This window comes from Mastigoproctus giganteus, chromosome 8 (genome assembly GCF_048544385.1).
Source record: "Mastigoproctus giganteus isolate SK-2022 chromosome 8, ASM4854438v1, whole genome shotgun sequence".
Taxonomy (NCBI): domain Eukaryota; kingdom Metazoa; phylum Arthropoda; class Arachnida; order Uropygi; family Thelyphonidae; genus Mastigoproctus; species Mastigoproctus giganteus.
Window position 1 is genome coordinate 62,462,223 of NC_143582.1, and position 15,089 is coordinate 62,477,311.

A 15,089-nucleotide genomic window follows, 5' to 3' on the forward strand; every position below is an offset into this window, starting at 1 on the left:
TCAAAGGCGATGGCATTACAGTCACTAAAATAAAAACGTCGAAGTAGGGATCCCACAAGGCGGTTCTCTCTCAGCCTTGCTATTTGCAGCAATATTTTTTCCACTAATGGATTAAATTCCTGCTTTCCTGTCGTATGCTGATGATATTGTATGCTACTTGCCATGCAAACGCCATGTTGGTGATTCACAAGAAAGAAAAGCTCCTCTGAATCTGTAAACAGCTACTTAAATACATTCTGTAAGTATGCCAAATTTTTTGGCCTGTCAGTTAATCCAGAGAAGTCAAACTATCTCATCGTTACGCCAAGTCGGATGACTTCTGCTGATACTGCATCTTCTCTACTTCCGGAATTGGCAGGAAATGTTCTCACTCCCACAGACAGTGTCAAATTCCTAGGAGTAATCCTTGATGCCAACCTCACCTATAAAAAACAAACCCAAGCTCAGTATTCCAAAGCCCTGAGAGCATTCTGGGGAATGAAAATTGATCTGTGCAAAACGCACAATAAACAAATAATCAAGAACTACCTTGCAACTTACTTCTGTAGTGTGCTCTCCTATGCCGTGGAAGTTTGGTCAGCGGCACCACCCACCAGCTTCAGGAAACTATGGGGCCTCGAATTCTGGGTGCTGAAGTGGGCCAACTTGTGGTCGCACCAGGTCTACACAGCATCTAAATCTACTCTCTGCTGAAACCTGCAATATACGCCCATAGTCCACAGAGCCCATGTGCTAAAAATAAAGTCATTTCTTCATCTGTGCTCAGCTAAGCAGGATCACATCAACATCTGGAACACGGTTGGTTGGCGTTTGCCAAGCAGACATCTCGGTTGTACCCCCTCCTTGTGCTTAAGGCTCCAGCGGTTACAGAATTTCAAGAGACACTTCCCTAATGTGACTCTGGACACTCTCAACTCGTTCAACATCGACCTGTGGACTATAGACAAGGCATATCGCGATGGCATCTTGTCCCATCTTGCTGTTTGTAAAGGACATTTATGTAAGTGCCGATGTCATTTCATGTTCCACTCAACTTGTAGTCCTTTTTCGCTCTGTAATTACTTCTTCATTTTTACATTTTGATTATCATCTTTGCTTTTATCTATTAATTATTATTTAGTTATTATTATTATTTTATTTCTTTTTTTCCTATTATAAACCAAAATCACTTGTATAAACAACGAATTGTAAGATTCCTCTAGCTTTCTGTGTAAGGAATCACTATTGTATAAAATTTATGTTAATAAAGAATCTTATTATTATTAATACACATTACATTCGAATGGCGCTCTTCATCGATTCCTTCAAGGAAAAGTTTCTCTTGCACAACGGGAACTTAAACAACCCATCCCCATTACTCGCTCTGTTCATCTGAAGGAGAAATACTATAACAAGATGACAGTTTTTTAGGGGACCCTCCCTAGCAAGCTCAGGCGATTTCCAGGGTCCGTCTCAGCCAGAGAACAAATTCAAATGCTATTTGTGGTCAGACTGCTTTGCATCTGGATCTCAAATATGCTCCAGGTACAAATTATCAAGAGATCCTAATATTCCTACTAAGAAAGTAGGAATATTAGGACCTACTAAAAAACTACCACTCACATTTGAAGCCACATTAAGAAGACAACGAGACACCTGACAATCTGGTTCGCATTCGAAAAGTTTAACAAAATATATCAAAACTGACTGAGAAAACCTTTAAGGATTGGGCTGAAGCTATTGATTTTCCTTGAGGAGTGTTCCGAACACCCCTCAAGGAAAATCAAGTTAATAGTGAAGATAACATTAACAAGATACAGGATGTAATCAAGAAAATTAAAGACATTATGAACACTAATCAAATTGTGACTAACAACGAAGAATTGAAGGAAATCAGTATCAGCAGAGACAACTTAAAAAGAGCAATCAACAGTCTCCCAAATAAAGCTACGATCGGGCCAGATAAATTCCCACTATTTATGATTAAAATCTGTAGCTGTTTCATCATCGATATATTATTACATCTATTTCAGAGAATAATGGTGGGAGAGGATTTCCCGAAGCTGTGGAAAAGCTATTATGTAAAACCTATCCCCAAAATAAAAAAACCCTAAATCGCTAAAAGATTTCAGACCAATCGCTATTGGATGCTCTTTCCAAAAAATCTTCGAACAAACAATGCTGGACATCATCATCCAACATTGTAATGTAATGTTGACCATCACCAACTTCATGGGAACATTGCTAAGGATCCAGAAAGCGCTAAATAATAAGCAGCAACTGGATGTTGTTTTTCTAGATGTGGCAGCCGCATTCGAGGCCAACACTGATTTCTCTTTGAATTAGCAACACCTACCCTATACCGCGTGAGGCCACTTTTTGCCCATAATACAGCCCGTACATGTCTAAGCATGAACCCCAAAAAGGTGTTGCAGAATGTCCTGTGGTAGGGCTACTCATGAGTTGTACAATGTATTCTGTAATGCCCGCACATTGGATGGTCGTAGCATCGAATATCCTTTTCCAGTAGGTTCCAAATATGCTTGGTGTTGAAACCATTTGGGGGTTTCAACTGCCATGGGAGGAAGGAGGACTCACTATCATGTTTCTGAAACCAGCCAGCAACCTTCCGGCATGTCGTGCTGTAATGTAATGTTGATAGACGCTGGAGTTCTCTGGATACACTGTCTTCATAGAAGGGTTGTACTTGGTCGGAAGCAATATAAAGGTACACATTCCCATTGGAAATTTGATTGACTGTGATCAGAGGACCCACGGCATGCCACGAACGCGGCTCTCAACCCATAACAACACCGCCTCCAGCCTGATGAACACCAACAGTGCATCCAAGTGCCATGGCCTCATGTTGTTATCTCCAAATGCAGATGTGAGTCACGCTTATGGACATTTAATATGAAGGCGTGTTTGAACCCATGACAGATATGTATCAGTTCGAAGGGAAAGATTGAAAAGATGAACTAAATGGACAGCAACTGCGTTAATGACCTTTTTCCAGAAATATAATGGTATGCCATCCGGAAGACGCTCATGGCCCTTCGAAAGTGAGTGCGCTGCAGATTTCAACTCTAACTCCGTAATAATTATGGAGTGAAATAAGTGAGCTGCTTTAAAGAGGAAAAGTTGTTTATGACTGTAAATTTTTATTAAACTGATAACAGAAAAGGGCTCCTTAAGCTTCGTAAGGGCAAATCCGAGAACATTTCTTTTCTAAACATCCTCCGTATTTCGGTTCATTCCTCTATTGGGCGCGTGGACACAAAGATAATATCGATTCTTTCAGCTATAATATACAATAAATGAATAAACCTAACATATGCATTCAAAAACTGTAATTTGGAATTACTATTAAACTCAACGATCCTCAAGAAGCTCTGGACTACTTTTATCAAACCATTAATGAAGTTACAGACAACCTTGTTCCACGCTACAGTGCTCCAGACTCAAATTGCACACACTAGTTCTCTAAGGAACCAAAATTCCTATTGAAAAAAAAAAAAAAAAAAAAAAACGTAAAATGCATAGCAGGTTTAAGATAAATAAAGGAATATGCTTTTACAATAAACATTCTTCCTTAAAAAAACAGGTCAAGAATATATTATAGCAGGACTATGAAAAATACTTGGGCTTCGTTGAAAGAAAAGTGTTTGAGGCAAAAGATATGAAGCCTATTTCACGGCAAAAAAAAATCAAATCACTGTTCTAAACACGCTAGATATTCCCAAAGATCTGGCATCTATGTCTGAGGAGGACTACCTTGCTAGCAGCTTTGAAGAAATATACAAAGCAGATTCAGACGACGACCTACCTGAAGTTAACGAAAATTTTCCCCTCAACTACATTGAGAATATTTGAAAACAACCAAGAAGAATTGTTGAGCACAACCAACAGTATGAAAAGGGATCTTACACGAGGTCCGGATGGTGTGGTCTCCCCAAACAACTAATCAAAAACACAGCAATACAATATGTCTGCTTTAAAATGGATTAGACTACAATAAGAAATCTTATCAAGGGTGGTGTATATTCTTTGGACTTGAAACGCTGGAGGAAAGAAGAGATAAAGCCGATCTACTCCTTTTTAGCCAGTTGTTAAATAGTATACCATAAATTACTCTTTTCTCGTCTCACAAATTAATTTCAACACACCGTAGGAAACCGACCACTGCTTAAACCATCCTACGCACGAACAAATTATGGATAATACAACAGGACTGTAAGATCAATCAACAAGGCAAATGTGGAGATATTTGCACTTCAAGAGGCAAATAAAATTTCTAAACGCGACCGTTACCTAAGCCTTTAAATTAAAGATTCGTGTAATATTAATTCAATGTTACACGAATCTTTAAATCTGTTTTCTTATGTTCATCACATGAGATCAAAATAAATAAATAAACTTTTGTAGGCGCCTGTTGTCTTCGGGATGTCCTTCTGCATGCAATAACTAGGATGGAATTTCACGAAATTTCATATTTGGACCTTATAAAAAGATTTGTGAAGCAATCCCAAATTTAATTAAAATCGTACAAGTAGAAATATGGCAAATGCTATTTCTTTGTCTGTCCTTCCGTATCTGATAACGATTCTGAGTGAATGGATTTTCATGAAAATTTATATTTGGTTCTTTTAGACCTGTGGGCGACCTTGTAACCCCTATAGGGCGCGTCCTCCGGGTGGCGGATCCCATCAGATATGATGGAGTGGTCCGAACAGTTACAGTAATAAGGACCCTGGACCAATAAGGAGCACAGAGTCTGGGGACTTATAACTGAATACCCTCTCTCTCCAGGGATTATAAATATGGAGGGCCCAAGCATAGCGTATAGTGGAAAACGGACAGAGAAGGCTCGATAACCGTAGTGAAGGTAACTTCTTTAGGAGTAGGAAACCCCATTATCAAATTCTCTGGCCTTCCAGGTTGTGATAGATCCTTCATTGTGATAGGTCTAGCCCCCCATTGTGATGGACTGGTTCCCCGTCAACGCAAAAAATTTTAATCTTAGAAGACTCAAGTAACTGACCGGACGGATTTAGATGGACAGACCAGGTAGAGTCTCGAAATGGACCTTAACGGCCCAATCCCTGTTCATAGAGAAGAAGCGGATCTTTTAGAAAGATTTGATAATGGAATTTTGGTGGTCCATTTGCCAATTTTGAAACGACGTATTTTTGAGACTTACAAAAAAAAAAAAAAAAAATACCTATCATATTACGGCCATCCGAAAATTACCTGATCTACCCGTGTGTATCGTGTGTGTTCTCTGGTCAGATTGTCCTTTATCAGTGTCTGAAAAATAAAATAAGAAATAAGATCTGTCTGTTTGTTGTCCTCATCCCACGTGTGGATATTCATTTCTAAGAAGGAAGCAAAACCCTCTTTTCAAGACCGGCAAAGCTTTCAACTCGTGCACCACCGCTGGTTTGTTGCCGTATGACTGCCTCCAACTGCGGTCGACATTTCCCGACCTTGAATAAACGAGGAAAGAGCAGGTTGAATATTGCGCGACCATTACCATAACTCTATTGCGGTTTCGAGGGTGAAATAGAGAACCGGACTGGTGAGAAATGCCAGCAAATGTGAGAAATTCGCCAGAAAGATTACTTTTCATTATAATGAACATTCCCGTTACACTCCAAACAGATAAAATGCTCTATTTTAACGGTTGATTGGAAGAATGCAATTATCTTATTTAAAATCACTTCAAAAAGTAGTCCTAAATGAAATGTAATCAATTCTAATCGGCATTTCCTCACGCAACCGGTTGCCCCACAATCACGCCGATTCCTCAGATAATAAGTTACCTTTATGTAACCTTATTGATGCAAATAGAAAAGGCTACCAGTTTTAAAAGCACCTACATAAACATTAACGCTGTGTGAGCCTAATATTCACCGATAACCTAGAAAAAAAAAACTCTTCCTTATCCGGCCAATCATACATCAAGGAGATCAGATAGAGCGTCTTAAAACGCTGTACAAATAATTCTGAAGTCTTTTTCTAATACATCTGATGTACAATTGAAGTCTACAAGAAAGATCTTTCTATTTTCTATAAAAATAATCCAAATCCGTGTTTCATACCGCACACAAATATCCGGCAATCCTCTGTAAACTAAGCACTTCTCTCTGCGACTATAACTCAAGTACATTTTCTTATTTGTTGAGGACCCACACGCAGAAATTTCACTGATATAGTTTAGCTCTGACCTTAGTAATTATACAAAACCGTATTTCACGCGTGAGGAGGTACGAACTATAAAAACATCGTTAAAAAGTTTACTGAAAAAATAGAATGGAAACAAAATTTATGTTATTATGAGCGCCGGGATTTCGCCATTGTTTAAGTAACTGCATTAATCTAGAACAGACATTAATAAGTGTAGCAAGCAGTGCAAAGTAAATGTTTTCGTAGTAGTGCAGTAGGTCATTTCAATCTCCAGATGGAACACAAAGTACTCCTGCAGTATCCAGAGTCGTATCCTCAGCTGTGGCGTTCTCTAACAGTAATAAACGATTGCCTAGTATTACGCGCTTTTATATTACTTGCGGAAACGCAGAAGAATGCGGTAAATCTCAACGTAATCGATGTCACTCGATAACGTTACGCGGTAAACAATATCTGCGGACATTCCTTTAAAAAATAAAAAAAAAACGCGTAATCAGACCCAGAGGCTAAAAAGACGAATGCGTCGAGGAGGTAACGTCTCCCTTTAAGAAGAAAATGCAAAGCAGGAATCAGTAATTGCCCATCGGATTGCATGAGTATTCTCCACGATTGATTTCATACCATAAATGGACACTTACACACACTTGGACCACCTAATTTTCTTGCATTAAGAGCTCACAATGAGGAGTGCGAGGAATTCCCCTAAGTGGGAACTCGGTAAGACTTCCAGAAAATCATAATAAAAAAGAAAATGGCGCAAGCAGACTACAGCCGCACATGCCAAACGACTTTTGTCAAATTTGATTGTTACGGAACGTGCCAATCACCACGCATGAGATGTCAATTGTTGCTAAATAATTAAACCAGATTAGGTCATAATATTGCCTCTTTCATGGCTCACCGAGTCTGACTACAACAATGGTCATTATGCAGTTTGTCTCACCTATTTCTTCTGAAGGATGTTAAAATGGAAAGGGGGTTGGAGAATGTGCTCGCGGGCATGTTCCTCTTCTACAGTCATCGCGTAGAAGTTTCGGAAGGATTGTCTTTCTTCGCTTCGTCATAAGCGAAAGTTATTGAAACATACTTGCCACGCCCAGTTATGTGACGCAATTGTATACGTAGATTCTGGGCCGCTCTGCTAAGATATATAAAGGTAGCCGGGCCCAGTGTCCAGCATCAGCAGCCATCGGCCAACAATCCTCCAAAGGTTTAAAGAAACCCACTGTAGGACACTAGTAGAGAACCAAAGACACCATGAGGAAAGCAACCTGTCTGGTGAGTTACAATTTTTCCCTCTTTGTTAAAAATAATCCATTGAACAGCGAACGAGAGAAACAGAGAAGAAAAGTGCAACTCTCAAGATAAGATATGAATATTTCATGCAAAATATGAGCTATCGGATAGAAACGACTTTCAGAAGTAACAGTAAATAATAGCAGTAACATTTAACAGTTAAGAGTAACAGTTAATAATAAAAGTAACGGTTAAGAGTTAACACTAACAGTTAATAATAAAAGTAACGATTAAGAGTTAACACTAACAGTTAATAATAAAAGTAACGATTAAGAGTTAACACTAACAGTTAATAATAACAGTTAACAATAACAGCAACAGTTAAGAGTTAACACTAACAGTTAATAATAACAGCAACAGTTAAGAGTTAATAACAACAGTTAACAATAACAGCAACAGTTAAGAGTTAATAACAACAGTTAACAATAACAGCAACAGTTAAGAGTTAATAACAACAGTTAACAATAACAGCAACAGTTAAGAGTTAACAGTAACAGTTAAGAGTAACAATTAACAATAACAGCAACAGTTAAGAGTTAAGAGTAACAGTTAATAATAAAAGTAACGGTTAAGAGTTAACACTAACAGTTAATAATAACAGTTAACAATAACAGCAACAGTTAATAATAACAGCAACAGTTAAGAGTTAATAATAACAACAACAGTTAACAGTGATAGTTAAGAGTAAGAGTAATTTTGAATAATCGTAATCTTCGATCATTAAACCATTTAATATCCGAAATGAACACAGCTTGTGAAGATCTAGCGAGGCTCGAAATTTCTAATGAGCTCTCTTTTAAAGATTTAGTCCAACCTCAACGATCTCTTTCTCTTCACTTCATTAACTATTACCAAGCCTGTCCATTAGTCTTAATGTTTTTAATGATAAGTTTTCTAAAGATTTAAATTAAAATAATTTTAAGCAATTTAAATTACTTTAATCAAAATTCCTTTCAAAAAGAAAATTTACCTTTCAAAAGTAATGCCACCTTCGTTTTGAATTAATGTTATCGTTTCATACAGCGAGTGAAATCTTCTAAGCCCCCCCCCTCCCTTATCTTAGACCAGTATTACCATGACAACATGACCAAATTACAATATATCGATTTTTCTTTTTCTTTTTTCCTTTAGTTTCTCATTGGCACCGCTTTGATAGTGGTGGCATCTGGCTTCGGAGGAGGCGGATATGAAAGCGGTGGCGGAGGTGGCAGCTATGGAGGTGGAGGAGGAAAAGGAGGATACGGAGGAGGCGGTGGAGGAGGAGGAAAGGGCGGAGGTGGAGGAGGTTATGGAGGCGGTGGTGGCGGAGGAAAGGGTGGTTACGGAGGCGGCGATGGTGGTTATGGAGGCGGAGGTGGAAAGGGAGGCGGAGGTGGCGGTTATGGAGGTGGCGGTTATGGAGGTGGCGGAGGAGGTGGTGGAAAGGGAGGATACGGAGGCGGTGGTGAAGGTGGCTACGGAGGCGGAGGATACGGAGGTGGCGGAGGAGGAGGAGGAGACGGAGGCTTCGGAGGTGGCGGAGAAGGAGGAGGATACTCTTCCGGAGGATCTGAAAGTTATGGGAGCCAGGGAGGAAGCGGAGGTGGAAAATACTACAAATCTGACCAGGGATCCTACGGAGGAGGAAAGAAATACGGAAGCGATGACTACAGCAAACAAGATAGCTACGGTGGCAAGGGAAGTTTCGAGAAGGGTGGCGACTCCTACGACAAGTACGGAAGCGACAAGAAAGGAGTATCTTCTGGAGGTGGTTACAAAGAAGGGAAGTACGGCGACAGCAGCTTCGGAGGTCAGGGACAAGCCGGAGCCAAGTTCGGAGGTGAGATGATGAAAGACAAAGGACACAACAACAAAGGGTTCAAAAACGTGTACCACAAGGAAGAGTTCGGAGACCAGAAGAGCTACCACGACGACTTCAGGGATACCGACTACAAGAAGAAATACGGCGATAACAACGAGTACTACAAGGAAAATGGCGGTAAATTCCAAAAGTCAAATGACGGAAAGGGTTACGAAAGCTCCAACAAACAAGGCAGCGACTTCCAGAAATCCGGCAAGGGCGGCTACGACAGCAACTACGGCAGTAACTACAAGAAAGGAGGAAACAGCCAGAAGAAAGAAGGAGGCTTCAAGTCTGGCGGAGGCAAGCAAGGTAGCTCGAAATACGGAGGCGGAGGAAAGAGCGGCGGAAGCAAAGACTACAAAAGCGAATCCTACAAAGAGGTTAAGGGAGGCGGAGGAGGAGGTGGATACGGAGGCGGTGGATACGGTGGTGGTGGCGGTGATTATGGCGGTGGTTATGGAGGTGGCGACTATGGCGGAGGAGACTACGGAGGTGGTGATTACGGAGGTGGAGAGTACGGCGGTAAATACTGAAGAACTTTCGACCGTTAATATTTTGGACACTGAGAAGCTTCGTTTTGAAGGATCGCTCAGGGACAGCAAGAAAGAAGGCTACGCGACAGCGTTCAACCGACCTTATATGTTATCTGTAGAATCCACGTATCCGAGTGCTCTTACACTATAATGCATTGGACTTTTCGTCGCCAGCTTTCGAGTTGAAAGCACCAGTCTCTTGGAGCTCCGTGGCACAACGAGACGTACGGTGTTTGCAGAGGAGGGCGTGTATAGTTTCCGATCTCTTCGAAGGGTCGATCAAAAGTTCTCTGAACTTCGCTAACCAGAAACGCAACACTCTCTTGGCCATTCTCACGTGCAGGACCAAATGTGTGCAGTTTTATGCACGCACCACTTTACTGACTCGGACTCTGTACATCTTAGATGCTGCTGCTGTGCGGGCTTCTTTCACTAAACGGTGTCTACTAGACCTACCTGTGTCTCCTGCACCCGGAAGGCGATTCGACCCCTTGGTTCGTCTACACATGTTGGCGGGATGTCACAACGCTAGCCAACCCTTGCTTATTTGCTTACGCTTTGAAATGTATATTTTTCTATGCAGACATAAATAAAATTTTTGAGTATAATAACTGTGTTGTTCCAATTTCTTTTTGGGAGTAAATCAATTCCACGCTAAGTCCATTAGTAATAATATTCACACGCACTATATGTTCTTTTAAAATAAAGAAGTTGATGCACAACGTCACAGATAGATCAATTGCTGAAGTGGCTGGCACAGTTGGGGGATCTATTAGATTTAATGTGTACCAATACACATTAAATCTAATAGATCCCCCAACAGCTGAACAAACTTCAATATAACTTGGCTGCCACTTCCGCTGTTATATTCAGTATGCAGGGGACCACTTACTCACTGCAAATTTGTATGGGATATTATTAAAAATCCAATATTTCTGTACATTCTTCATTGGAAAAGCATAACAGGTTATAGAATACCACGAAAATCTTGCTTGATACGTGGGGTCATTTAAAAATCGGATGAAAATAATGGTAATAAATTCATAAAGTTTAAGACTCAAAAATACAAAGTAATACACTTAAATTCCACTTAAAGTTTGAGCTTGAATTGCGAGATTTATTGCATACCGAGTGACTTCCATTACACGCAATACCTAAAGAGTAAATGAAGCCTTTGGAGCTTACCATTCTGATAAATCAGCTAGTTCAGCACCAGGCCTACATGAAGAGCTGAAATTAAAGAATAATTGAATAATATAGTGTTTTTTGATATTCCTGATTTACACTGAAATGGCACAAGGACCTCCACATGAGAATAATCCGGTTCAATATCACTAGAATGGACTATAAACTAGAAACAAGTCTTCAAAAATCGAAGATGTCACTTTCTTCTTGAATGAGAAGTGTGTTCCAGCCCACAGTTGATAGGATCGCCGTCCTCCCCACAGCGCGGGGAAAAATATTCGAGTTCGAGTCCCGTAGAGGGCGTGAGGAATTTTCATGGGCCTTTTTCACAACGTGGCTCAGTTAGCCGGTCTCAAGAGAGGATAGCATGGTCTTGCCTCCTGGAAACTCTGGTATTTCATCCAGCAAACAGAAAATCTAACGCAGAACAACGCAATTTACAGACGCTGTTGTTCCTAAAACTCCACTAAAACAACAAGTGTCTCTTCAAGAAAACAACGTTGGGACAGCAGTTTTAAGATATTGTCATTTCAATATTAATCTTTATTGTACGTAAACACATGATACAATGCACCCATCACGGCTTACTGCCAGGGGTTTCACATGGATAGTAATATAATAAAAATAGCATCCAATCATTCAAATAGCATCCAATCACACAAAATTCAATCACCAGTCAAAATACTCAATGGCAGTTCCTTTCCGGGTTATTCAACTTTTTTAAACTTCATACTAAAGAAATTAAATATCCCCTCTCTAGAAATAGTTACAAAAATCTTTAAAGGGATTGTTGAAATCCTTTAAAAATTATACTCAAATAACTCACACCTCATTTAAACTATATCTCACAACTGTAAGACAGATAATACCCAAAATGTGGGTAACCCATCTCAATGGGTTGTAACCATATAGGCCATCTATACAGTCTGATAAAACCTACCATGTATACCATGGTACATTTTATTAGACTGTAAACTGAATTAACTTTCTCTATACACGTTCAAATCTAAGTTTTCTCCCTCTTCGAAATACATATGCTGTCCTAACTCCAGGCAAGTGCATTGTCAAACATTGCCTATTGTCCTTTAAATATATGTATGCATTTTTCACTTATAATTCTATGTACACCCTTCTAGCCAACCAGCTGTACAGGGGGTGAAATCAAGCTTAATAAACTGGATAATAGTAATAAGTACTTGAAGGATGCGACCCAATCTTCACAGTTGATCTCAATCCGAGATGGAAACATAAATTACTCTTTATTCATAAGCGAGAACTCTTCGCATCCCTGAGTTCCAGGGCATGGTAGACTAAAGATTGATCGTACAGTTTTTAACATAAGCAGTCCCTTCACAGGCAGTAGTAAAACCTCTGGCACCGCAAAAGATAGGATCCTGTTTTTCAGAGCAATATCTATTTTAAACTGACACAAGGCACTGGCAATAAAAAGATACACAGAAGCTACCTTATTTAGAAGCAAAACACCATACTCTACCAGACACAGTATGTTTTCTTCAAATATTGATTCAGATAACTGGATGGACCACATAGCCAGATTCCAAACTAGTAACACACCGAGTTGATGGCTGTTAATGACCTCTCTATCATTTCTATCACCAGACTGGTTGGTTGGTTATGAGCACAACAACAAATTAGGCCCATACAGCGCCATATATAACGTCTGTAAATTGCGTACATTAAATGTATAGTGATTTGGGCTGTAAGCTTAATAAACTATATTATTAATTTAACGTGGTATAAGAGAAGTTATTAAATATAGTAATTAATCTTCATACCTCATTTCATCATTAAATGCCTTAGTCCCTACACGTTAGATGCAATGCTTTCAACTACAACTCAGTCATCTCCACACGATTAATCCCTGCAAATTGGAATGAATACTACGTAATACAACTGCCAAAAAATTCAAGTACTACAAGCCCAAAATATTTCACACTTATTTCAATTTCTCCCAACCCCTCAAGCTACTAGAAAAGTCACTCTTTCCAGCATTAAGCGAACAATACATGCCTCAGAAACGTAGTTCAAATCACAAATAGATCCACCATAACAAATCTCATGGCAGCAGAGACATCTATCCTTCAAGTTTTCGAAACTAAATATGAATTAGCTATTGTGTACGCTGATACCGAAGCGTCTTTTGACAGCCTAGATACCACAGCCCTTTTCAACCAACTGCAATCCTCCTCCAGGATAAATGAAGATCTTTTTGCCTGTCACACCTCATTACTGAAGAACAGAAGTGTCCACCTCACAATTAAGAAGTCCCGCTATACTTGGAAAACCCCTGCAGGAGCATCAAAAGGTGAAGTCCTTTCTGACCTCCTATTCTTAGCCACATTAATCCTTTTTATAAAGTTACTTACCTTAATCCCGCCTACAGCAAATCCAATGGAAACTGTTTCATAAGTTTCCAAGAGTTCAACCACACTTTCAACTTTTTTGCAGAATTTAAGGTTACTACTTAACCCAAATTAATACGCAATTGATAATCTTGTAGTCAAATCACGCCCTGGGGACTGGCTCTACTACCCTCATAGTCTCCGGGGCGCTCTCCACCACACGGAGGGATTAAGGCGGATGTTTCCTGCGAATACTCTACAGCTCTTTAGAGACTTCAAAATCGACCCGAACAGGCACTGCAATGACAAAGCATACATGAAACTCACTGCAGCGGAATTGAACACTACACTACAAATTTAATGAACAGGAGAGTTTTCATTTCTTTGGAATTTGCACCTATGATCGGTGTACGTATATCAATACTGGAGTCTGAAGTGTGCCACTCATAAACATCGCCGATCTCCTCAACTGAGAACTATTGACACGGCTGAACAGCTAAATGTACACAAGCTCCCAAAGTTAATCGACATCAGAGGCATAATTACCGCTGTCAAAAATGTTCACAGCAAAGATAAATGTGTCCCAAACACCTGGGATATCTATGAACTGCATAACCCTCCACGATCCTTGAGGTCTAACCCCACACTTTTCGTGAAGCATAATCGGCTGAAACCATGTAATCGTTTCGTACCTACCCAGGCACTTCCAAAAATACGGGCACTCCAACGACCTGGAATTGACCAAAGAAGATAATCACCAATAAGAAATACCGTCGTATTTTCCTAGAGTGGAACACATCAGTGCAGATGGAATAATCGTGCAAAACGTGAGGTATACACTGTACCAGATTACCTGATGAAGAAATCAGCCATCCACGCACTATACAAACCGTGCGGTTATTAGGTAACTGCGATATCAGTTTGCAATTCATTTGATGCTAGTTCGGATCAGAATCCACACTTTGGATATTGATCCAACTTTACAGCCGTATTTTTTGCATTTGTAATGTACAACGATGTAAACATTTCGTTGTGTTCTCCTTGTGTTTTACTTTTACTATATATGTATTATTTATCAAAATTGTGTAACTTTAAATATTCTTTGAATATTAAATCTTGTGTAATTTTAAATATTCTTTAGATATTCCTGGCTATGGTCACTGCCATACGTTTTCCAAATATAATAACCATAAGAAGGCGACTGAGAACCTGACGGATTACTTCCAGGAAAATAAAGCGCCGCTCTACCAGCAGGCGATAAGGAACATAGACAAGCGGAATACCCCATTCAATCTAAATGAGGAGACCCCTCCCACTTCGAGAGAAGAAAAGACGACAGAAAGATGGGCAAAGCCGACAATTCATGGTAGAGATTACAATAACCTCCATTCAAGAAGACCGCATAGATAAAATGGCTTCCAATGTATGGCTCACGAACAGCACGCTCTTCCCTGAGAATGAAGGATTCGTGCTCGCCATCCAAGATCAGGTAATCAACACCGGGGAGATAGAAAATACATCGCCAAGGAACCCGCAGTGATACATGACACATGTTGACGACGCTACCTGGCCTCAGAAGCGATCCAAAACATCACTGAGGGATGGGGTGATCACCCATAGAGAGTGTGTGTGTCAAAGACACGAAAAGGTGGCCAGGATGACACATCAGAAGCTAGTGAGGAAATACCAGTGGATCAAAGAAAG

General features: G+C 40.0%; 1 protein-coding gene across 1 annotated transcript; it reads left to right on the forward strand.

Moving 5' to 3' along the window:
• The first annotated feature begins 3,002 nt into the window (after positions 1-3,002).
• On the forward strand, positions 3,003-14,795 carry LOC150081570 (uncharacterized). Its single transcript, XM_090379382.1, has 3 exons — positions 3,003-3,041; positions 8,593-9,826; positions 14,527-14,795. The coding sequence occupies exons 1-3, from the start codon at positions 3,003-3,005 to the stop codon at positions 14,793-14,795; spliced, it is 1,542 nt and encodes a 513-aa protein (XP_090235508.1).
• The last annotated feature ends 294 nt before the right edge of the window (positions 14,796-15,089 follow it).